Source organism: Tachysurus vachellii, chromosome 3 (genome assembly GCF_030014155.1).
Source record: "Tachysurus vachellii isolate PV-2020 chromosome 3, HZAU_Pvac_v1, whole genome shotgun sequence".
NCBI classification, from domain to species: domain Eukaryota; kingdom Metazoa; phylum Chordata; class Actinopteri; order Siluriformes; family Bagridae; genus Tachysurus; species Tachysurus vachellii.
Window position 1 is genome coordinate 10,998,862 of NC_083462.1, and position 27,500 is coordinate 11,026,361.

The following is a 27,500-nucleotide window of genomic DNA, read 5'->3' on the forward strand; positions in this document are numbered from 1 at the left end:
CAACAGAGACAGTAAGACTGCCGAGCTTCTCTGCACAGAAAATTGCATTTCATTTGCCTGCTTGTGAAATAAAACAGCCTCATGACGGCTGTATGATCGTGCACTACGGGGCTCCTTGAAACACAAAGCGCACTTCATCCTGATTTTTACGGGAGAGGCGTGTGTGTGTATGCGTTTCTGAACTTTCCATGCTTTACTGTATCTCTGTCTAGTTCCACCATTCAGCAGCGTGTGAACACTCGTGAAATTGCAGCTTTTATCAGTGAATACAGACGCACACATACACAGACACAGACACACAACAGCATTAAAGCGCTTTTGTGTGGGGCTTAGCACAGGCCTAGTGTTCTCTCTCACTGATTTCACCCCTTTGAGAGACACAGATCAGAACGAAAAGACTTCAAAACAACTCACAAAGTCTTAGCATGCTGCAGCTCCAACACAGATTAAATTAGCCTGCTTTCATCTTGTTCTCCTTCTTTATTAGACACTATTCATCCACGGTAGAGGACGTGGTTAATAAACTAGCACGAATGCACAGCCAACACACACACAGACACACACACAGACCAATCACAAATATATAGCATCATACAAGATTTGTTCATTCATTCATTCATTCATCTTCTACCGCTTATCCGAACTACCTCGGGTCACGGGGAGCCTGTGCCTATCTCAGGCGTCATATCGGGCATCAAGGCAGGATACACCCTGGACAGAGTGCCAACCCATCGCAGGGCACACACACTCTCATTCACTCACGCACTCACACACTAGGGACAATTTTTCCAGAGATGCCAATCAACCTACCATGCATGTCTTTGGACCGGGGGAGGAAACCGGAGTACCCGGAGGAAACCCCCGAGGCACGGGGAGAACATGCAAACTCCACACACACAAGGCGGAGGCGGGAATCGAGGTGTGAGGCGAATGTGCTAACCACTAAGCCACCGTGCCCCCACAAGATTTGTTGAGAAATATAAAAATATTTATGTACAACAGGGCAGTCTTTTCATTAGCCTGGGACATGTTTGGGATTTGCGTCATGTTCATGATGAGAACAGAAACAAAAGTTTCCACTGTTCATGTGTCTCTTGAAATCATCTACGTCAAAGCAAAAATCATCTAAATCAAAGCATTTTGGATTAAACACTTACTTGAAGAAAAAAGTATATGATTTGCTGTAAAAAAAAAAATCAAAAACATCAGTGTTTATGCTAAAAGAACAATAGTTTCTGTCACAGATCAGTACATGCCTTATGAGGTATTGTAAGGCATTACAGAGCAAGAGAAAGAAAAAAAAAACCCACCTAGTTACATATATTAACCAGGTGCATAATCCAGCTCTTCTCTGGCTTTTCTATTTAAATAAATACACATGACCTGCATAGAGTTCACGCCTTTGAATTCACTAGAATATTTTCGATAGCGCCAAACCACTGCCTTTAAAAAATAAAGTTCCGTAGCCCAAAGACGGAAGCAACATTTTATCCCCTTTGCTGTCAAATATAATTTAGCATTGTTGCGTTATATGTTTAATAAAATATCACTTTTAAAAAAATATATATATATCAGCATATAATTTTATTTCACTTTGTTTTGAAATATTGTGTTCAGATATTCAATCGAGGTCAGAATTATCATACTGTATACACAGGATCTATCTCAGGATAAATATCAGGTTAAATATTAGACTTATTATTGTTATTCTGAATTTCTATTTTTTCTATATATTTATTATATATTTATTTATATATTTATTCTATATTAAAGCTACATTGAGACACTGTCCATTGTTAAAAGGGCAATACGAATAAAAATCTAATTAAATATCTAATTTATCGTGCAATTGCTATTTAAAATAATATGAATATTTTTGAAATGGTGTAATGTGCAAGCTTCATAATAGAGTGTAAAATAATACTTTATTATTATTTTAATATTGCTCTATAATACACCAGACCCACTAGGTCATGCACCAGAAATTTGATTATCTCACTGAAGTGTGTTGAGGATTGTTTACACATGACGTCACTGGTTTTCCTGAAAGGTTAAGTGTTCCAGCGTTGCAGTAAATCTACCCCTCTTTATGACCTACTTAAGCTAAGCACTTTAGTGTCCATAGGTAGTAATTCACTATGTTAGGGACTAGAGTGTGATAGGAAACACATCCGTGTCTCATCTTTAAGGGCCAATAAATTTGGGCTTGGACAACCAGAAAAGCTTCTATAAGTGAAAGAAAAAGAATATAGACTTTTAAAAAAAACTGGCTTTCAATCAAAGTCTATTCAGAGGATAGTGAAGGTTTGGAACGGACACATGTTGTGCCTATTAATGAACGTAGCAAAGATGGCTTTTCCTTGATATATTTGTGGCAGTCATGGGGAGAGACGTTGAGAGAATGACGTTGCTTATAGCGGCTGAGACTATAGGCATTAATAAGAACGGCTGGCTTTGGAAGCGACTCTGGAGAATAAATTAGATGTCACACCGCTGTCAGATTGACAAGGAAATAATACAAATGTGTCAATTAGGAAGTTGAGGAATGTAGCAGTAGCACAGTGAATCCATTCGCTCAAGACGTATTTTTTTTGCACAAAGCTAAGCCTGTGTGTTTAATAAAATGAATTTTCAACTGACAGCCTGCATTACGGTATAATTCACTGACAATAACACAGTGAAACAAATCCCCAGAAGTTTTCTGTTATGGGAAACGATATCCAGTCTATAATATACAAATAGCCAGATTTATGTGTGTGTAAAATATGTTAAAGGTATGTTTTTAGTGGTGAAACTGCTACGATCTTCATGGCAGAACGGTCAGCGGTTTAGGCCACAAACACTTGGGGTTTATATCCAAGTACAGATAAAGATACAGAAAAAAATACAGCTAACTAAATAAATACATTTTACCAAGTATGCAGTGTTTCTGAATACATTCAGCCAAAGAGAGACTTTTATTATTATGGTAACAAAAGTTTAAAAGACTGACTAAGAGGGGAAAACAGATTGTGATGGGGTCATTGTGTCGAGCAGTCACTCAAGACTGAGGATTCTATCTGTACACAGCCTACAGAGAGAGACGAGAGGGTTATCTGTGTTTCGGCCTGACACGAGACGAGGAACTTCACTCTAGTGAGCTACAATAAGCCTGAGATGAGAGAAGGCTATCAAATTTACATCAGAATGTGTGTTATATATATAATTAACTGCTGGTATCCATGGACAGCATATTGAATATTTACCACAAAAACAAGAAGAGAAGCAAAGCGAAGCAGCAGAGAGAGAGAGAGAGAGAGAGAGAGAGAGAGAGAGAGAGAGAGAGAGAGAGAGAGAGAGAAAGCGCAAAAGAGAGAGAGAGAGAGAGCGAGAGAGAGAGCGCGCATTTGAATGACTCAATTACAATCTCAGTCCGGATTCACGGCTGCCATTAAATTCAGCAGACTGCAGAGAGTAGAGTTAAAAGAAATGAAAAGAAATTTGCATACGTTTGACTTACCTATTATTCTCTCACATTCTTGCTGTCTAAATGCTTTTTAAAAATGTAAAGCAAACATCATTAATGAGGAATAGACGTTTAAGTTCACAACATGCTAAAAACACATTTGCTTCAAAGTTGTTGTTAAGCGACTCTTGAACCAGGGGAATATTCCTGATCTGGGGTAGTATGGAGGCATGAAAGACTCATAAACATGTGGGATTTGATCAAAACATGATGGTCAACAGATTTAAGTGAAGCTTTCTGTAAAGAAACAGCTTCAGGGTTTCTCAAGTACCATTGTGTCCCACAACAATGACTCTTTTTTACCAAACAACAAAATTAAATTTGCGCCTGTTTTGTTGAGTATTCCTTTTTAAAAAAAAGGGTTATTTCTGCTCTCTGAGACTTCATCTCTGATGAAGTGCTCGTTCATAAGTGTCTAAAATTTGTCGTTTTATTTAAATTTAAATTGTATCTTCAACCACTAAAATTCAGGTTAAGGTTATCAACAGAAGAAAAAAAAAAATGAACTGATTTTAGATTTCACTGGTAAATGAGTAACATAAACACTTTGCTATATCTTAGACAACTTCCTGTTTTTTATTATTTTCATATAACAGCGCGTCCGTCATGTTTTATCCCTTCCATACATTCGGAAGCAAGGCATGTCCTGGCTGTTCTGCGTCTGATTGAAGTCGTCCATCTCAGAAACAGAAATAAATATGCAACAATTTCTAAGGGAGTAGAGTGAAGTGGTGCAGTAATGACTAGAGTTCAATGACTAGAGAGCACTGAAGAATTGACTGATAGCTGCGTCTCTGTCTGAGAGTCTGCATCCACACTGACATCTCCATCCGCATAGAGCTCTGCCTCGCTCACGTTCATTTGCAGTGAATGGAGTGTGCGTCGATTTTTAATACAGACACCTTGTGCCCGTTCTAACGAGATCGAAATTTATTATTCATGTTCTGAGAGGAAGAAGTCACAGGTGAAATCTCCAATACAGCAATATATAATGCAGACCAAAGTATGGTAACATACAGCATCCAGCAGTCATGAAATAATCACGAGGAAGAGAAGCAAACACCACTGAGAATTTGAGAGACGGTTATATACAGTACAGTAATTGGGAATGTATAGCAGATTCTGTTATATACGGTCTGTTTGACTTCGTAGATCATCTGATGGCTAGGTAAATAAAAATGACTATGCAGTATTAAATAAGAGCTAAAGTGAAGTGTGGTTTTAAACAATCACACCAAAGGAATTGAGTGTCAGTGTGTATGTGGAGTGAATGAAGACGCAGAGACTGAAACTCCTGGGTTTGTGTCCTTCACTTCAGCTCCAGATGAACTCTATTAATGGCAAATGCAAAACAGAGCTTCCTATGGATGGAGCTTATGAGTTCTTACTCTGGACTCACACACTGCTATATAACTCACATTTAGGGTAATTAAGCAGTAAGCGGTGCACACACACACACACACACACACACACACACACACACACACACACACACACACACATACCTACACAATAAATAGAATCACAGTCCACAGTACTGGAGATTTCATCCATCTAACCATCATCTAACTATTTATGTAACCATCCCTCCATCTATCTATCTGTCCACCCATGTAACCACCCATCCATCCATCCATCTACCCATGAATTCATCCATCCATACTACAGCTTCTATCAATCCATTCATCCACCCAGCTATTCATGTAGCCTTTTCTTCATCATTCTAACCATCCAACTATCCTTCCATGCTACAGCCATTCATCTAACCATGCATCCATTCATTCATCCAGCTATTCGTGTAACCATCCATCCATCTATCTCTCCATCCATATAACCACCCCTCCATCAATCTAACCATGAATTCAACCTTCCATACTACAGCCATCTATCCATCCATCCATCCATCCATCTAAACATCCAACAATCCTTTCATGCTACAGACATACATACATACATCCACCTATCCATCCATCCATCCATCCTTCCATGCTACAGCCATTTATCTAACCCTCCACCTATCCATCCAGCTATTCATGTAACCATCCATCCATCATTCTACCATTTATCCATAAACCTGAGGTGTCATTATATTTAGAATATTCAATGAATATGATCATAAAAAATACAAATGCATATCTAAAATATGTGGATTTACATATCAGTATATTAATAATATGCTAATAGCTGATATCACGTGTTAAAAGAAATGTCAGTGATCAGTGATCTTACCTGTAGACTAATATACAGATACACTAATTCTGTATGAATAGGAGTTGGGGTCATACTGTTCAAACAGAAACAGTGTCTTCCACAGAGTATATTACAGCCGTTATCATAATATTAATCATTCATTTACACATCATGTAGTATGTTTGGATTTTTCCTATAGTGGTCAAAACTGGGGCAGGGGTGAGTGTGTGTGTTGTTTAATAATTTAGGAAACAGTTCCACCATAGATGTCCATCAAAATATCCTGCTGATTAAAAGCTATTCTCTTTACCTTAAGGAAAGGATGTTTACTTATTAAGTTAGTTAGCATAAAAAAATGCAACTAAGCACTCAAGCGCGTCACTCCTTGTTTTTTCTTGTTTACTGTGAGGTTTTGCATCAAACCCTTAACATCAACCAGATTAGTTTTGTGTGTGTGTGCATGCGCATGTGCATGTATATGTATATGAAACCAATTTTTAAAATATATTACTATGCATAATATCATCCATATATGTAGCAGAAACATCTGCACTGTAGCTATTTGGATCCACTCACACTGTCAAAGACTCTCTTGTACACACACACACACACACACACACACACACAGTCTAACCTGGGAAAGTATCGATAGGCAATAGTGAGCTTCTGACAGTCAGTCAGTGAGAATCAGCAGGATTCTGACAGTCCAGCGGTCCACACTGGGAAGATTCAGCACAGTCATTCTCAGGTCATTTAGGAGTCATTATTTGCAGGTACATGCACTCTAGCCCTGTACCCCCTTTCCCCCCTCTGACTGACATCACGGAGAGATAAAAAATGGCTAACAGGAAGTGAAAGAGCCTGGAGGGAATAACTTAGTTTTGACATGTTGACAGGTTTGTTGGACACCGACTGCAGACTGCAGGATAAATATATGAAATGTTTTACACCTGATTTACACACACCAGCCTCAGCTCCATGACTCCTAAACTCACCTGGCAGCCATGAGAGCATAGAAAAAGGGAAGAGATCCAAACCAATGCAGTTTTTAATTTGGCTGAGTTTTTTTTTTTTTTTTTTTGCATTTCTGTGACCATCATGTATGAACATCACAAAATTCGTCCATAAAAAAACAATTTTCTTTTATAGAATGAGGGTAATGGAAATGATCAGGCATGAAATATGCTTTAAAAGTCCCATAGGTCTACAGAAGAAAATAATATATATCATAGCATTGTGTGCAGGACGGATACTAATTATTTAAGAGCTTTAAATCTTATTATAAAACGTTAATTTTAAAATAAGTCAATTTTCTAATATGAAAATGTTCCAAATTATAGCCTGAATGTGACCAGCATACAATATTTAAATAGATGAAGAAAATGTTGAAGGACACTCTATGCCTACTGCATCTGTACAAATTTCCATTCTTTCTTTCTTTTTTTTCCTCAAATGATCTATTATTTACCAACCAGAGAGACTGCATAACATGAACATACACACCGTATGGACAGTGGATCATCTGCCCCTATAGATAAAGCCAGCATTTCATCTAACAGTGCTGCAGGAGTGTTGCATCAACTTCCTATATACGAATATATATATATATATATATATATATATATATATATATATATATATATATATATATATATATACGAGTATACTGTACAATTGTCTACGCAGGCATATTAAAGTTAACTTTTGACAGCCACAACTATTTTTGTTACACCGAAGAAAAAAAAAACGGGGCTGCAGTGGCTTCGCTTCTTCGCTTTCTACAGTTCAATGCAGGAAGGATATTGGGATTCACCTAAAGGAAAGCTGAATATCAGACATAGCACCAATGGTCCAGCTTCAAATGCCTGGTGTTAAATTAGGAAATACTTTAATCCCTTTCGATCCCTGTGGTGAGATAAAAAAGTGACAGTGAAAAGTCTCTGCTGTCTTTCTGTGTTAAGTTCAAGGTGTGCTTCATCGACTGTTAAATAACAAGATTACACAAAGCAAAAGCAGCAATTAGAAAATGTACAATTTAAACTCTCTTGCTGTTTGTATTAAACCCTGACCTCTAAAAATAAAATAAAAGTCATTTTATCATCTGACAGCATCTGCAACCTTGGGATAGTTTTGGATAGCTAGCTATCCTTCTCTCTTCATACTTCTAACTCGAATCATTCATGCATGTTTCACCATAAGATCAGGTTTTGTCTCCCCTCAGAGATACTTAAGACTCTCTGCAGCTCCCTTTCCCTGAATGTCACCCAATCACTATGACTTTTCAGAAAGCAGCTTCATGACTTGTTATTAAGTGAATGTATTAATCACACCATACAAACAAAGTTCAACTTGACTCAACATCTCTCAAGGTACAAGGAAGACATACAGCAGGACACTTCTCTGTCCTGGCACCACACTGGCTAAGACCCAAAACTGCCCATGCTCTCTGAGTGGGAAGGATTGCGGGCTCACATTCCCCTGTCAATCAAAGCAACACTAGCTTCTAATGAGATACCTCCAAATGTGTTACTCTGCCCTCTGATGCAGCAGTTCAGAGACACATGAAAGTTATAGTCACCCTTACTACTGGGGAAGTCGTGGCCTAATGGTTAGAGAGTTTGACTCCTAACCCTGAAGTTGTGGGTTCGAGTCTCGTGCCGGCAATACCACGACTGAGGTGCCCTTGAGCAAGGCACCAAACCCCCAACTGCTCCCCGGGTGCCGCAGCATAAATGGCTGCCCACTGCTCCGGGTGTGTGTTCACGGTGAGAGTGTGTGCACAGTATGGGTCACCATACTTAGCTGTGTGTCACGTCACTAATAATAGTTATCTCATGTTAGGAGATAATTATGCTGTGTTTTGAAGTGAAGTTGTATCATTGTTGTAATTCTCTGCTTACAACCAGTAAAAACCACCAGAAACACCCCTTAAGTTTAAATTTCAATTCAGTTCCTTCTCTGTTTACAGAGTGATGTCAAAGCAACATGGCCGCTCAGAGTGTGTAGAGTTTAAAGTTCCCCTTCTCTACTTTTCAATGGGTTTATACCAGTAATGGTTTTAGAATAGTTCATTTACAGACAGAGTGTTTGATTAAATCTATAACACTGACCAAAGAAAATGTTTTGAGAACGCAAACATCAACATCGGCTCCGTTCGCTAGCATTAGCTGGCTAGCTTGTTGCTAATGCTACTTTCTATTGTACTTTGCTGTTTCTGTGCTACAATTTCTGTGCCTGTAAGTGAAAAAGTGTTATTAAAGTAGCTTTGTATGAGGTTTATGTGCTCTGACAGAGCAAACAAAAGACATGGTGGCATACTTTTTTTTATTTTTCTTTCAACCTGTAGAACGTTTCAAATGGAACCAAGAACACAGAATTATATATCAGGTGGGAATTGGCAAAAGTAAATTGGGGAGAAAATGTAGGAGAAAAAAAAACGTCTGCTTCTTTTCATCTTGTTTAATGTTGTTGTGCCTCCACACTTCTGCTTCATTTAGCACCAGCGGCACTGGGATCAACAGCAACCTCTGACTTCCCCTGTGGTGTAAACACCTCGAACGTCTTCTTCATATAGATTTTTTGCATTCTATTTTCTTTGCATTCTTTGATGTATGTTTCCCTTGATGTATGCTGTATCTTTGATGTATGCTTTGATGTATTCTTTGACGATGTCATCCAGACTATAATGAACTGCTTGTGCAATAGGTTAATTCTGCAGCGAGCATTGACAGGTGGTCAGTATAATAAGAGTAAAATAAATAATAAATTTGATAAACCAGTGTAAACCCTACACTATTAAAACATGAATTAAAATAGAATTGAATATTTATTAATATATTTTAGTAATTTAGTAGTGAACAAGCTTCAACTCATTCATTCCTTCATTTTCAGTAACTGCTTTATCCTGCACAGGGTTGTGGAGCATCCAGAGGAACACTGGATTACAGCCTGGATGGGAGGGCAATCAATCACAGGGCACAGTGAAAACACTTGTTCACACCTTGGGGCAATTTAGCACAGAAAATCCTTCAAGTGGGGTGTTTCATAGAGGCACGTGGAAACGAGAGAAAAACCCAAACCCACTGGGACATCACATGAATCTCTGCATGGACAATAACCTGTGATTCACAGGGATCCTTGAGAATCAGCAACAAGGTTTAAATATAATGTTTGCTAGTTATAATATATAATATATAACAATATAATGTTATATTGATAGAAAAGAATCTTAATCACAAAAGTGTTAATCACAAATCATACGAAGCTTACGCATCTCTGTACTGTATTCAGATCCAATCACGGTATTCAGATATTACCTCTCTATTTAAGATATATTTATTCTTCTATTGCAAATTTTCACCATACTTGAACTGTATGTCCAAGATCTACTTTATTAATTATAAATTATTCTAATTTGTGATTATTTTCATTCTATAAAAAAATTCTTTCTCAATATTAATTTATCATCTGCCTTCCATCAGGGGTGGATTTCTAACTATACAGTACTGTACGTATCTTTCCTCTCGCACTCCGTCTCATCCTGATTTATTCCAGCTCTCGGTGTGGACGCCTGCTGTATACTGTACGAGTCTCACGCTGATGTTGTGTGCTAATCAGTACAGATGATGATTTTTTCCAAAACTTCCAAAAAAGTAACAAATCTAAAGTGTCTTTATATTTATGTCAGTTTGTGTGTTTAAAGCTTCCCTATCACATTAGACCTTGTTGTAAGACCCAGTTTGACTGAGTTAAATCGTGAACCTGAATTGAGAGACAATTCTGAGTCTTGAAACAATCCTTTTAGGAATGAAGTAGCTACATGTCAATTATTCAGTACTAAGATTTCACTATTATATTGTCTGTGTCTCACTGATGCAATATGTCACCCACATGCCTGTGCATGAGACAAAGAGAGAGAAAGATTTAAACTTGATACAAGACTCTCCAGTCTTGGTGGAAAAACATCAATTTCAAGCTTATTTTTGTTACATTTACATTTAAGGCATTTGGCAGACGCCCTTGTCCAGAGCGACTTACATTTTATCTTGTTTTTTTATATAACTGAGTGTTAAGGGCCTTAATCAAGGGCCCATCAGTGGCAGCTTGGTGGACCTGTGATTCAAACTCACAGCCTTCCACTTGGTAGTCCAACACCTTAACCACTAGGCCACCACATCCCCCTTATACAGTACTTACACCTACACAGCTACCCGAGCCACTTCTAAAACTTCTACTCTCAATGGATTATTTCTTTATTTCTATTATTAGCAACCATTACTCTTTTCAAAAAGCTGATTCAATTTAATTCCATCCATCTATCCATCTTAGTAATAGACATTGTTGTAAAGCAGCTTTACAGGCATTCAAATGACCTACTTCAACTGGCAAAGGGGAGAAATAAGGCAATGACACATTTTAACCAGACTTCTCTATTTTCTGAGAATTACATGTAATGTAGATGTGCTGTTTTTATAAATCTCAGATATTTAAGATGAAGTCATATAGCTAGAATTTCTAACAGAATCTAATGCATTTGTTCTTGCTTGTTAAAATTCGTATTTCATTTACGTAAGGTTTCATAAATTGTTGAATTAGCAGCCGGAGGAAAGAGACTCACCCACAGGTGATGGTGTTCCTACACTGCTGGGGGGGTTAAAACTCTGCGTCGGAGACGGCAAAGGAAGCGAGTTGATTACAGTGGGGAACAATAAAGGATACACCCCTGTCCTGTAACGCCGCATCTGGACCACTGAAGAAGCGCAGCAAGACCTGCTGGCTGTCTTCATTCCACAACAGGAGAATGGGCTGAGGAAGAGCAGCGAGGAAGTTTTGGTGAGCTGATGCACCAAAATCCCTGCCTCAGCAAATCCATTGGGTTAAATGGTTAAGAGGTGGCGTTGACTTCATACTTTGTGCAGTACATCAGTAAAAGATTATGACTGGTCTGATGTCATGAGATGTGATCTGTAAAAGAGGCACAAAAACTGTGGTTAGTGTTTAAGAAATTTGTCATTTAACAATATCTGTATATGTGGTGGTTTAAGAAAGCACTCCATACTGTCCAGTTTATTATTATTATTATTATTATTATTATTATTATTATTATTATTATTATTATTATTGTTATTTATGTTATTATTATCATTATTATTGTTGTTATTTTTATGTTATTATTTTTATTATTATTATTATTAATAATATGATTATTATAGTTCTAAAAAAACTGGTTTTCTCTATCTATATCTTCTCTCTCTTTCTCTCTCTCTCTCTCTCTCTCTCACACACACACACACACACAATTTAGCAATGCCAATCAGCCTACAACTAACATTTTTGGACTTTCCCTACGGAAGTTTATTAGATCTCTATCAGGAAGACAGTGTAAAGTAGGACGGATGAATCTTGCCAGAAAAATATCATAATGTATTAATTGATCATGCTTCCTTTTTTTAAAATGACATGCGACTAGTACACAGAAGTGTGTTTCTGTTCTGAAGTGAATCTAATTGACAGAAAAAGTGAATGACTATGAAAAGAAAAACGTCTTTCATGTATTGAGTGTTTCTCTGAACCAGTTTTCTATATGTTAATTCTCTCTCTCTCTCTCTCTCTTTCTCTCTCTCTCTTCTTTTTTCTGTTCTGTTTTATTCTCCAAGGTGAGAATAAGCAAGGCGGAGCAGGGAGGGTGAACGTCTCAGCACAGGTGCTAAATCCTGTTTAACAGAGTTATAAACTGCGGCAGCATAATAGCAGCCATAACGCCTTAATCTGCAGTTAGGGTGCAGTTAAAGTGATGGGTAACCACACTTCATAATTAACGGGCCCCGGATCATGCTATCGTCCTACTGTGCTGCGACTTCAAACAGAGAAAGAGAGAGAAATTCTTAGGTATTCGCTCCATTCTCCCTGAGTGATGTTCCTCTTTCCCCCTTAGTTGAACCAATCAACTGCAATATTACATTTCAGAATTTTTCTATGTCAAAATCCACCGGGACACAGACACTGTTATGAATCCCAGGCAAGAAAATGACAGTAATTTGCATCTGTGTGTGTGTTGTGAATGCTTAAATCTTTTGCAGACAACAGAGATGCTCCTGTTTTTCTTGAACCGCTTCCCAGCAAGAGGTTGGGAGGAGAAAAGAGAAAAAAGGGAGGGGAGTGTAGGAGTGAAAAGAGAGGAACTGGGGAGCTGTGGGTTTGATATCTCTCTCAAACAAGCTTGGCGCGACTGACATCAACGTTTCATGTTTGTTACGTCCAATTGCCTCACACAAGACCGCAGCGAGCCTGTGTGTGAGGTGAATCTGAAATATGGAAAGTGCCTCAGAGAGAAAAAAGAGAGAGAGAGAGAGAGAGAGAGAGAGACAGAGACAGAGAGAGAGAAAGAAAACACTGTCTGCAGGCGCGTGTTTCTCATCCAACCTGAGAAATCTCAATAACAAACTAAACTGGTGCTAACGGAAAATGATAACAGAATAGCTTCAAGCCAAAGCCTCTACTTTTTTAAGCTGTTTTACCTGCGCAGTTCACTGCAGCCAGGATTTAAAGTGGGAGAGCAACGATGAGGTCATTCGCGGTAAATCTTTTTCAAACCACAAATTGAATACACTGGTTTAGAAGACGAGGTGAACCGCAGCTTACGACTACGGAAATATTCCTCTTCCTCTTAACCCTCACATTCTGCTTACTACACAGTATTACAAATCGGATCTCCTCTTTATAGTACAAAATAATTTTTATACATATTAATGATCTTAATTATTAGACGTACAAACAATGTTTATAAGGTTAAAAGTCAACCTGCAAAAAAAAAAATAAAAAATCACCTTTTTGTTTTATAATTGCATAAACCAGTCCAGTTATACAATATAATAGTTATATACAGAGAGGTGACAATGTAAAGAAAAAAACAACAACTCAGAAATTAAAGAGGTCATGTGACATAGTCAAGCAGTCAACTTAAAGTATCTCGGGCCATAATAAGTCTTCTTCCAGAAGAAAACTATCAATCTTGGTGGTGTGGTCAGTCCAAACCTTGTATAGGTGTTTAGTCTGGTGAGTGTAAAGGCCAGAGCATACTGTATGCTTTTCATCTTTTCCATTCCCATCAATCAGTTTAACAAGCCCCCATGCCTTGTGGATGTGGGTGGAGCCATCCTACAAGAGACCACACCCATCAGAATAGAAACATTCTAGCACAGGATAAAGCTGAACAATCACTCAAGACTGGATAAGATCAGAGGGTTACGTCTGGAAGGGAATCCGGCGTAAATCCTGTGCCAAATCGTATGTACGGTTCGGATGATCTGCAGTGAAGACCCTGAACAGGAAGCAGCCGAAAGACAACAACAACAACAACAACAACAACAACAACAAAGGTGATCAATCAGCAGGCTTGTATCGATTTTCCGTGACTCTTCCTTCGATCGTGTCAAGCAGCCCCAATCCATATTGTACAGCCAGATAGAACCTGTGTTTTTCCTTTAATTTCTCACCCATCTTTAGATATTATCTGTATTCACACTGATTACTGGGTCAAACACCCAGATATCACAGTGACAAGGGAAAAAGTGCATTTCGAAAGGAACGTGTCATAACAGAAACCTCAAACCTGTATGTGTGGTTTACTAATGATTTATTTGTGTGCTTCAGCATAGCCATGGATTGTAACACACACACACACACACACACACACACACACGATGTAGGTCTCAAATGGATGAATAGCACAAGGACTCAAAAACCTTCAGAAAATCTACTTTCTCTGTTTTTTGAAAAACTCCTCGTGGATGCAATATTTGATATTTTTGTGCATGTAAAGGAAAAATATTGGCTGTTTTAAATCTAAAGAAGAATGAACTACATAAGAAAAATGTTGCTGTGAACTCTGAATGCAGTTATAAGTGTATTGATGAATATAATATAAACTGTAGAGGATGGATAAAATGCCCTGAGCCTGGCTCATGTATTAAAAAAAAAAAAGTCTCTGAATGGTTCAGGCACACAGTCCTAAAATGATGGGCTTGGGTTAGTAATTACAGAATGCAATAAATTATCAGTAGTGGGTTTTATACAAAGACTTTTGGAGACATTGTCTTGTAAATGTCTGAATGTTGTGGTCCCAATCTAATTTAGAGATTTAAGAGAAGCTTTCTGGCATATCCCCCCCACCCCCACCCAACCCCCCACTACCCCCGTCCCGCTTTGCTCAGACCATAAATGAGCTGAGTCATTCAGTTTCATTAAGAATCCAATGTATTCCTGGATTTCTAAGAAGAAATGTCAATGCTGATTTTATGAGTAAAGCAAGCTGGAACCAAGGCTGCTAATGCTTTTCTAACTGGAGTGCTGGAGTCAAAAGCACACGCTGGCAACGTGGAAGGACGGTGCACTTCAAATAGACAACAGGCAACTGACTGTTCCATGTGATGGTAATAAAATAAATACAAACCACTTTACTCCAACTGCACGATGCAGCGTAGTGCAGGAACAGATAATAGGATTTATGGAAATTAAACAATTCTGTTCATCTGTGGCTGAAAATACTTTAAATTAGAGGATGCAGTTCAAGAGCTTTGGTTAATACCGATATCAAACAGCATGAGGAAAAAATGTGAACTCGATGACTTTTACTGACGTTGTTATTGGGAGCGAATATACTGGTTGGAGTATTTCAGAAACTTTAGTCTTTAGTGTTTATAAAAAATGGGGATAATCTTCTCATTGTTCAAGATTCAAGATTGTATTTGTTACATACACATTTATATAAAGTATACAACATGCACCGAAATGAAAACCCAGCTACTCTTCCTTAGAATATAAATATCAATAAACTAAGTCTCAGAACCAAATTAGTAAAAAAAATAAATAAAAAAATAGAAATAAAAAAAAATAAAAGGAGTGAAAAGAAATTATAAGAAAGAAAATAAGCTAATCGAAGGTAAATATAAAGTACAATATTTATTATTAGAACTTGTGTGGAGTATGATGCATGATGTGCAATAACTGCAAATATTCTGCAAACATTACATAATGAAAACTCCTATTATAATGTGCAGTGATAGTTGTTATAATGTGCAGTGATAGAGTTTTAATGAAGAAAACGAGTCTTAATGAAATCCAAAGAGATTTGTGAGATGGACATGTGTATGTTAAGCTTTGAGGAGAATGAATAAGACGATAGATAGATAGATAGATAGATAGATAGATAGATAGATAGATAGATAGATAGATAGATAGATAGATAGATAGATAGATAGATAGAACTTTAGTGAAATGGAATAAGGATTTATGGTACATCAGATAAATGCTCTTTACAGCTGTGGTGAGAAGGGAAAGTGGTTAAGGTTTAAGTTGTTCTGGTAATAATTGGAAGGTTGTGAGTTCAAATCCTAATATCAAATCAAAGCTACTGGGCCCCTGCACAAGGCCCTTAACCTTCAGTTGCAATGTAAAGTCAGCAGTATGGACTACAACAGAAGACCATATCAAGTTTCACTCTTGACAACCAAGAACAAACTCTACACACTAAAACAGAGAGAGTACTTTCAATTAAATAAAGCATGTAGGAAGTTTGAGTGCTTATTCAAACTGCTATTCAAGTAACAAAAAATGTAACTGTAAGTTAGAACTGATTACTTCTAATGATGATATTTTTCTTTACTGCTTTTACTTTCTCCGCTCCACAATCACCGGTGCACGAGTGGCCGAGTCAGCAGTTCCACGTGCCACGTAAAAAGGAGTAAGTCACTAAACCACAACTCATAAACTGCCTGACTGATTTGTTTTCTGAATACAGCACCACTTCTTTGAAAAGGCATATCAAACAGTTGCTCTGATGATTGAACCTCAGGATTGAACCTATATTTCAAACCCTGTTTAATTTTTTAAAGACATCACGTACGACCCAGTACTGCACCGCAATGCGAATACAGAGCTGCTGTATCACCCAATCTAAAATTGGCCCTTCCCCAAGAGCACCGCCAATCAGTTTGCATAATTCATGCGTTTACATAGCAAGAATGTGTTTACAAGCACCATCAGCACTGATAGAAATCCAATAATAACAAGAGATGGTAATGGAGTGTTGGCGCGCTATATTTAGCCTGAGCCCTAACTGAGAATATGATAAAGAAATGTAATTCAACCCCATAACCACAGCAGTCAATGGACTTAAAATGAACTGCACAAAGGCAGAGAGACTGATCAGATGCGTGAATCTGGATGTCTACTATTTATCAATAGATTAATAAACAGTCAATTATTCATCACATAAAGGCTATTAAAAAACTCAGATTTTTCATGCTGGGTTTTTTTCATAGAGAAAGGATCAGGATACTGTATGTGTAGCAGTCTGGGAAATTACTGTCACTGTGACTCAATTATCTATGAACCGCAATGACCTGGAAATATAAGACTAATAAACCTCATTTCAGATTATTATTCCTCTTTCAAGAAAAATAAATGCTAGCAATTAGCAGAACAATTAGTGAAACAATTCGACAATACAAGAAGATTATTTCAAGTCTGACATTGGTGATAATGTCTAGAAACAGGCCTGATCATCTATTATTGGGTTTATTGTAAACTTTTGTGACGTACTTACTCCATTTATTACAATCAAGAGGTTATCAATTTCAAAATTGACTAAAAGCCCAAAATAAATAGAGCAGCCTTAAAGACAATTACAGCATTGTAAGAAAAGAAAAGAGTTCCCAAAGTCTGTATTCTTATAGACCGTAATATTTCCTTACCTTATGTAGTAGAACTACTTCAGAGCCAAGGAAAGGAGCCACCTTGTCCCAGCACCACGGCAGCCTATAATAACTTTATTCAAGTTTTGTGATCATAAAAAACTAATATAGTAGGTGCAGAGAAGAACTATGATGGCAGCAATGTATATGTGCTTGCTTTGAAAATGAGTCAGAAGAATAGAGATTCTGGCTGACTTAGAGTATGAGAAATAGCTTACTCATCAGGCACAATGGGCTTTATTTACTTCACAGAACATTAACTTTAAAGAAAATGACTTGCGTCATGGTACAGTATGAATCATAAGCAGTCAAGAGGAGCCCATGGGTTCCCCTGTAAAATGGGCTATAATGACAACAATTAAGCATCTACAATCCAGTGATGCTTCTCCCACTAAACATCCCAAGTTTAATATTATTCCCTCCAAGCAGTTTGTTGCTGGTCTCTTATCCTTGATCCTTTTAGAGAATGATTCACCAAGTTCTGGTTCATTTAATGATGCAAACAAAATCAGTGATAAAATAATTGTGCTTGTGTACAGGCTGAAACACCTAGACAACTCCCAGTAGGGCTTGTTTACGCCTTAGTATTGTTTTTTTTTTAGTTTAAACTTAGTGGAGAATAGAATTTAAAGGAGGTTTGTTTAGAAAATCCAAGACAGAATTCAAAATCAGTATCAAAATTGAGGACAGCGGTTAAGTAAAGACGTTTACAATTATACCAGAAATCAGGCAAATCCAAAGAGTGCTTGATCAACAAGGCTAGGATCAAAACATGGATCTGAATGTTGAACTGACTTTATAGTCTGTAAGCAGGAAGTGTTTAAAGGGTGACAAAGAAGGAGTTAATATTCAGGGGAAGGCAACCTCAGAAGTCGAGGAGGATTTAACGCCATGGGTGGATGTGAAAAAGTGGTAGACGATATATTTTAGAGATCTAAGGGATGTCACTGATACTTTTCAAGCAACAGAATATTAAAAGGCTTTAATACTTTTATTTGATGGTTTTGTTTGTCCAGAGGACTATAAAGCTTTTTTTAAAGTGTACTTAAAATTAATGTTAGTCTCACATCAAGTTATTTTAACCTAATGTTCAATGGATTTAACATGCTGCGGATGCTATTAAAATGACTTCTTTCCATGGACACAAAAACTGTTCTACTGGTGTTACTTATGCTAACATGGTCTACTACAGTATTTTACTAGTTTATCTTATTAGTCTGAGGAATTTTGTTTGGCGTTCCAGTAAAAACTTGCCTCCTGCTTTTCATGACATTCTTTATCATCGTATTCCTCTAAGGTCCATAGGTAGATAATCCAACCTTCTCAACACCAATGGCTGCCTGACCAAGATGGAGGTCAGTCTGTTTCCAAAGCGACTGTTAGTGGCTTACACCCCAAACCTGGATGATGAATATTTTAATTGAGCAATGAGTCTAACAACAAGTAAAACAAGATAAACACCATCTGTCTACAGTGAAGGTCTGTAAACACTTCCTTTCCTTGAGTATAGAACCACCACCTCCAGTCAAGTGCTCCATTTTGTCAAACAGGAACTTGCTGTGAGGGGGTTGATGGTTCCAAATGTGCACTAAAAGGTACAGTGTCATGAGGTGTGCCTGTAAACACCTTCTACTTGAGCCATCATGTTACCATTTCTCAATTCAAGTGTTCCTCATCCTGACCATCCCACCCCCAGGCTTAAGAATAGACCCCAGCAAAAGTCATGTTTTGCATCCTGCGTCAACTTGGTGATGACACGTCCTGGATTATCTCTTTTAGCAATGTGTCACCCGGGCAGGTTTCCCCTGAGCCGCCACAGCACAGAATGAGTCTTGATCGAGCATGTTTCTAACATGATTGCAGTACCGAGTGTAAAGACGAAATAGACTCCTGTGTATTATGCATCTTTCACTCCGATGCATTATGGAGCATACAGACATCCCCAGACATGAATAAATCAGCTGCTTTTAAATCAGCAGGGCAAACACAGAGATCAACTGTGGAAAGTACAGGACTCCCTTCATCACAAATACTGTACTCTGGGGAGAACATACAGGTATATAAACAGTCATACAAAACACATTACATGCTGTACATATAATCTCAGTTCGTCTGTCACCGAAGGACAACTAATATATAGTCTCATGCATTTTTAAAAATCCTGCAGGTCAGTCAAGGAGCTCACGTCTTGTCAGAATAGTCTTGTACAGCCTGCCTTCAGTAATATTTTAAATACAGTGCATACATACTGTAGTACATCATTAGAAATAATAAAACACAAACAAAACACACTGCGTCTCTGGCAACAAGGGTCTGACTAAAATTAGATCAAATTACTCATGTACTCAAGTACACACACACACGGACTAAACCACTTCATATAGTCCAGGAAATATTTTATAACACCATCACAGCTATTTGCTTTAGTGCTTACCTGAAACGTTAAACGTCAGAGCTACCTTCATGTTCAAATGGCAGAAGAACATTAAAAAAATTGCTGCAAATTTCTGTAATTACACTAAAAATGAGAATGATACTGAAGCGACTCGGACCGGGAACGGAAAAGAAATGCAACAGACATAGAGGGAAGGGACAGATGTATTGAGCTGTGTGTATCCATTATAATTCACAGAATATAAATATACTTCTGTGTTATGTTCTGGCAGAGTTTATGCATCGTACACAAGGCAACTTAGTGCTTAGAAACTGAACATTAAGTTTAGATGCTCTGTAATGTGTTTTGCTACAGCGTCGAAATGCAATTTACTCTGCGGCACTGCGTCTCCTCACGTACGCATCTGGTCCTGAGATTTCGAAGATCTGCGTGTGTGTTGCTTTTACGACAAAGCTGCCAATGTCATTTATGTAGTACCTTAATTATCAAGGACAGTTTTATAAAAACAAGCTCAGGAAATAGCCTTAAAGAGATAAGCGCATAAGATACCAAGCAGCATTTTGAATACCAAGTGCCAATAAAAGGACACAGCGGCACACACATAAGACACAGCATTTCTGTTCCAACACCATGCTGTGTTTCATAAAAATTTTAGCTTTGCCTCTTGCTGGTTCCTGGCACACAGCCAGGTGCAATATTGTTTTATTTCTCTGAGTGTGGAGAAGCACTTCACGCTTCATCTGATTGAAACTATACTAAAGGATTCTCAAGCATATAAAGAAGTTAGATTTCACCCTTCCTAACCACCAGGGGCAGTAAGAACCTCCTGGATCATTTCTTGTGCATGTGCAACAACAATGTCTTATAACTACAGATGTCATAAGTCATACCATTGCTCTTCATGTTCTGGCATGTGTGAAAACCTGTGCACTTTGGAGTCATATCAAGAGTGCAGTACCAAAGCTCAGCAACTAACCACATCTACATCTTGCTAGCATCTTGAACATGTCTGAAGGGATAGTGGAGCCTTCGCCGTCCACAATTTACCAAGATACTGATCCCCCTTGGAACTACCTAAAGAGGTGTCTCTTAGAAGGTCCCCTTCAAGAAACTTTTTTTTTTTTACTAAAGATCATGTAAGCCAAACATTTTGGAGAACTACATGCCCATGCAATGTTTCTGTCCAGCACCCGCTTTTAATCAATCAATCGATCCCACAGCATTCACTGAATGATGAACATGCTGAGCATTCCTAGCAATGTTGAGTACACCGGTACTATTTGGAGCAGACTGAGGTTCAATCATCATAGCAACTGTTTATCTGTTTCCAGGGATCTGTTTACATAGAGTCCTCATGTCTAAATTAAGACTGACCCAGACTGGCTACTTCTGTGAAGAGCAGCTCCTCAAGGTATTACTTAGAGTCTGCTCTGTTGCCACCTGGCCATCATTACGTACCATATCAGAACATAACTGCAAGCATTTCTTGTCATTTGGAACCAGCACCAGCAGGAACTTGGTGAGAAGGCTCTAGGGAAAGCTGGGCATTTGATACCTCATCATGCTGCCACATTGTGACTATGTTAATGGGTCCAGCATGAATACGCACAGACACATGACGATATCCAAGTGATTCTCACTGCCTCTAGTGTCTGTAGAACCATAGATACACATATCACCAGTGTTTCATCAAAAAATATTCTAACTGGAGGTTCTATGCATCTGCATATTTCACAAATAAAGAGCAACAGCCACCAGAGATGGACTCCGTTTCCTTTTTCACACACTCAGTCAGCATGTGTTTCTATGTAGATGTAACAAAAAAGAATCTTCTTCTTTCTCTCCTTTCCCAGTCCTGCTAGATCTGTCAACAGGGAGTCATTCATGCCCTGAGCATCTTGTTTAATATCTCAACTATTACAACCAAACCTCATTGATAGGCTTGGCTCAGCATCTTACCAAGACATCATATTTCTTCATAAACTCGCCTTTCAAGTCCATTTGCTATGATGGTTTCTCCATGTGAGGCCAGTTTATGAGTCGTCCATGCTTGGAAAAAGAACTGTTCAATTCAATGATCTGTAATTTCCCATTTTTCTCTTCCGGCTAAAAGAGTTTGTCATGTCATTACCACACAAGTAGGAGCAAACGTATTCAAAGGTGAGTAGAATGAACAAAACTTGTGCTAAAATGTCTGAATAAACAATTTAAGTGAAAATCTTGATCTTTCTGTGCAAACCATCCATTAGACTTTTTTTAGTCTAAAAACAAGAGTAATAATCTATGTGCTTAAATTTATATTTCTTTTACAGATGTCCTGTGAAAGATTAGGATTTTAATACATTCGATGGGGTTTCAATTAATATTCTTTATATTGCTTAAAATGTAGGTAAAATTCACACTTGTAATTTTGCTACTGTTATAAAATCAAAAGACTTGGCACATGTCCTGTGGACAGCCAGCGCTAATTAATACTGACCACTTGATCCAGCTTTAATCTGCTTGTGTGTGAAGCACAAATATAAGGGGAATATTTGAGTATTCAAGCCACATGTGTATAAAAATTGGCTTCAGTTCTTTAAGAGTTTATTAGCAGTGTCTACAGTGCAGTTAATGTCCAGAGACTTCCTCAACACTGTAATTTCCATCTCCGGCTTCTCCTGGACCTTCTTGCTTTCCTACCTAGAGTCAAGGCAATAGGCACCCCTGAGAAAAAGACAACAAAAAGAAGTGTTCGAAACTGTTGTACAGAACAGAAATAGACCTTCTATTCACCAATGAGTTGTATTGTGTTTAAACAGGATTGGAGGACGGCAGAGGAGAAAGCCAGTTATCTGGCACCGGCAGCCATGCCTCTGTGGGAAAGTGTTAAATAAAAAATGTAAAAAAGTCATGTGCCTCTGAAGCTATAGATGGAGGCAAAATTAAAATAATGGCTGAATTACAACATGTGCCACTTTCATTTCCAGACTGGGACAATTTGTTCTAGTGTTTTTCCTTGTTTAGTTCTCAATTTCTTGACCCTGTACCTAAGAGAAGGGCGGATTGAAATGAAGGAACATACCTGCAGAAAACTGATATTTTCTATAGCTACAAACAAGTAATGTGATCGGAAACGAGTCTAGAAGTGAGAGAAATAGAGACAGAGAAGGTGGAAAGTGCTGCTGAAACATGATGGATTTCTTATAGTCGGTATCTCTTTCTCTTCCACACGAATGAATGAGAAGATGAATCGATCCCAACCTTAAAAAGGAACATGGTGTCCATAGTGGTGTTTTTACACATTTCCTTCTCAGTTATGCTGCATTCATGTTTCTTATTGCACTGTAACATCATACAGAAATTTATGAGAAAAATAAATGAGCCAAAGTGATCAAGGGAACATTTTATCTTTGTTATTACAACAGTGAAAAGTGTGTTAACGTTAGCAGATAATCATCGACCGATCGAATGATGATGATGATGACCTTTTGCTAAAGTCAGCTCTGTTTCTATAGGGCCGCATTGATTCCATGTCATGTGACACCGACATCAAACAGAAAATGTATTCCATCTATAATGTTTATGCATATACACTTGGCATAATAAAGTATTCCTTGTTGTATGTTGTACAGCAGGGCTATTCAATTAATTTGTCACAGGGGCCATTTCATGAAAAGCATCCCAAACGAGGGGCCGGAGAGATCTGGCTTGCAATATGAGTGATGACACGACAACAATATAAGAGCCCATAATTGTATTTTTGCACTATAGAACACCCAAGTAAGCTTTTCTCCCTACATTTAAACATGTTGTATTTAAATGTAGTTTATGTTGTATTTTGAAACTACATTACATCAATGTATTGTAAGGCACCCACGTATGTGTAAATCATAGAGTCAGATCACATTCATTTAGAATTTAACTCTAAATAATAAAGTACACAACAAGCACATAATAAAGTTCACAACAAGATATTTTTATGTAATTTGTCAAAATTAGGGATGCACCGATACCACTTTTTCTCTTCCGATCCGATTCCGATACCAGAGTTTGCCAGTATCGGCCGATACCGATCCGATATCTGTGTTCTTTTCTACTTTTAAAACTAAAGAATGTATACAACTTGCTTAGTTAATAAGAATTATTTGTTTCTGGTAAAGAAATACAAAAATCCCCATTACTGGATGAAAAATGAAAACACAAGAAACCTTAAAAAGTATTAATGCAGTAGCAAACAGTACTTTTAACAGTTAGTGGTATAACAATCTAAACCATGTATACTGCAATTATTAAATTTAATTATTTTCTGAAGAAAAGGCAATATTTTAAAGTGAATCTTAAATTAGAACTCTTGAAACACAGTGCAAAATGTATTAAACAGTAAACCTTGCACTCATCAAAAAAAAAGTGCATTGCAACATTGCAACAACCAACGGAACAACCATGTCTAAGTATACAGACGTCACCAATGACATAAACCTGTTTCAGGATTCACTTGATAAACATTGTCAGATTTTTTTTTAGGAATATTAGACTAGTAGTCGGTTTCGGTTCGATGTTTTCCACAACGGAGAGGGGCTGATCATCGAGAACAATTAATTCCAAGAGCTTTTCTGTTATTTTTACAGCTTTTTTGCTCTGTTGTGGCATTTGTTTTTGACTCTGAAAAGCGTCCGTCAGGGTCATCTGCTTTGACGGATCATCCTTTTTCCGCTTAACTTGCACAAACTCCATGTGTTCTTTTGCATGATGCTTCTGAAGATGCTTGACATGTTTAATGTGCTGAAGTAAATGAAAATGGTGCCTGCTAAACTTGCCTGTCTGTCTCAGGCAGTTGTGCAACATATTTCCTATAAAATTTATTATATTTATTTTCATTAATGTAATTTAATATAGTTCGGATAAGCGGTAGAAAATGAGTGAGTGAGTGAGTGAGTGAGTGAGTAATTTAATATATAAGTATATTTTTCTTATAAGTTCAAGCAATAGTTTATGATGTTTGCTGTCCATTAATCAACCACCACGGGTATCGGTTTTGGATCGGTCACGCACCACCGATACCCGATCCACTCAAAATGCTTGGATCGGCGTCGATACCGATCCAAAATATCGGATCGGTGCATCCCTAGTCAAAATAAATAATTTTAGTATGACTATTTAAACTACAACCATCTCAATAATTGGCAAACATTTAGGCTGCAGTCTAATGAGAGAAATGACATCTGTTAGATTTGTCAAGATCAGTGAAATCAGGGGTGTATCATGCAGTGGTGCAGGAGCTGGACTGTGAGGGACGTGTGATTACTCGCACGTGTAAGCAGAGCTATGGGGTAGTAAAGTAGGGTAAATGCTGTTTCACAGGATCTCTAAATAAGCGTGAATAATAAATAAGTGAATAAACTAAAGTAAGAAATGAACAGAGGAAATGATACTAACAAAAGTTCTCATCTGTCATGGTCCTGTCAGTCATCACGTCTCACAGGAGAGGCTACTTGCGCCACTCGCCTGACGTCACGTGACCCCGTCTCTGTGGCTTGTGCTGAACGGAACAGACGCTCGTCACTTCATCGTTTCATTACTGTAGGGTCAGGAACTAAATTTATTATAAAAATGTTTCTAGTGTATGTCTCTCTAGTGCTAGAACTGTAAGACCTTTGTCGGATTTGTTATACTGTTGATCAGACAGTTATGGTCGTGATTTCAATTGATTCAGATCTTTGTAGATAGAGACAGTACAACCACACACACACACACACACACACACACACACACACACACACACACACACACACACACACACACACACCTTCTCTCTCTCACTCAGCAGGCTAGAAGTCAAGACTAGATGATAGACAGTAGGAAGGTCAGAATTATTTCAGACTATCCTTTTTCAGTCTATTTTTTTGTTAATCCTGAGTTTACTTATGTTATTTTCTTAAAAACTATTACAAAAAAACAGAATAGAAAAAAACACAGTATCATCATGTATCACTTCATTTTATGTTTTGTCCAGCAATGACATTGATTTTGTGTTAGTGTAACAGCTCAGAAAAACACACTGCTGCAGCACCACTGCAAAAATACCATGTTGGATCAATTCCTTCAGTAAATACTTCCAATGCTTTATTCTTTATTTTCCATAACTTCTTAAAATGAAATATGTGTTCTAGCTGAGTCTGCCTATTTATTTATAATAATAATAATAATAATAATAATAATAACAATAATAATAATAACAACAACAACAACAACAAGGGCTACTTTAAAAAATATTATAATATATAATTTTGTAATTATATCGAAAACATTATACATTTTGTATAAGAATATAAGCAAAAGTACCAGAACGTTTTTTCCCCCCAGCAGCATGTACAGCATCACTTTATGGGTGACAACAAACCTCAGCTGAAGACTCAAGTTTTAAAGACTTTTTTTAGACTTTTTAAAGACTTTTTTAAAAAAGTTTTTTATTCAAGTAAATTTGCTTCATTAGTTTTGCTCAATAAGATCAAAGCTTCCAAATTTCAGAAATTCATTTTTCCATAAATCACATTTCATGTTCCTGCTTTTATTCGCTCTGTGCCCAGTTGTCTTAACCTCAATGGGGTTAAGTCTGGACGCTGTGGTGACCAATCCATGTGTAAAAATGCTATCTCATTCGCCCTGAACCGCTTTTTCAGAACTTTATCCCTATGAACCCTGCCATTATCATCATAGTATATACCTGTGACATCAGGGGGAAAAAATATATGATGCAAGCCAATGACGCTAGCAAACAGAGTTATATTTATCCTTCAATCTTCTGACAGGTCTGTTTATGATATGAGAAGTTACTCAATCACTACATCAGTTATGGTTCAATATTTTGGAAGCTCACACATTAACCACTGCAATAATTATCCTATGGCCGGCTCTTACTGTACCTATTTGCTTAGTTAAATCCAGTCGGTGATGGTTTTTTTTGCCCAGGCGGTATATAATACCAACTCATATAAAAGACTAATATGATGATATATAAATAAGAAGATTGAAATGAAAAGCTGAAATAACGAATCGAATAGGATCTGAGTCTTTTTATTGCCAATGGACTGTATTGCTGCATTGTTCTAGTTTTAACGATCATATTAATCCCTGTAAATTTCATTTCATTTAACAATATGACTTCCACTCTCATTATTCAAATGCTTACAGTATAAAATAGCACTTGATCCAGCAGCTAATAAAGTTATTAATTGAGGACATGATTTCATTAAATGTGCCTGAGATTTACTTTACTATTTTGACTTCGATGTGTTTTCCTGTAAAGAAAATGCGCAGACTGTTGAAAGTAAAAGTTGAACATGGATTCTTTTGCCTTGTCTACAGCTATTTGTATTTCATTTAGTTTAGTTCATGAGTCATGTCCCTGATTAAAGCGCAAGTTCTTTTAATGTTCTCTGTTCATGGATCTTAAAGGAATGACAAAATTAATTAATAAAGAGTGTCAAATTTGGGTTTTTAATATTTGCCTCAAAGGGCATTCCATTTTTTTTTCCCCCTTGAGTGTATTTACAGAATATATTTCAGCACGTCATATCGCGGCTATGTAAAATGGTCTGACTGGACTAAGCACATCTTACACAGTTCTCATGCAACTTCTGAGATGTTTGTGGATCCGTCATTAATCTATGTGATT

General features: G+C 37.5%; 1 protein-coding gene across 1 annotated transcript in view; it reads right to left on the minus strand.

Moving 5' to 3' along the window:
- Positions 1 to 27,500, minus strand: part of LOC132842821 (retinoic acid receptor beta-like) — a 145,355-nt gene that overhangs the window by 73,496 nt on the left and 44,359 nt on the right. The window contains exon 2 of the mRNA XM_060865704.1: positions 11,313 to 11,659. Coding sequence (XP_060721687.1) covers positions 11,313 to 11,481 — 169 coding nt within the window. The 5' untranslated portion in view covers positions 11,482 to 11,659. The remainder of the gene's footprint in view (positions 1 to 11,312; positions 11,660 to 27,500) is intronic.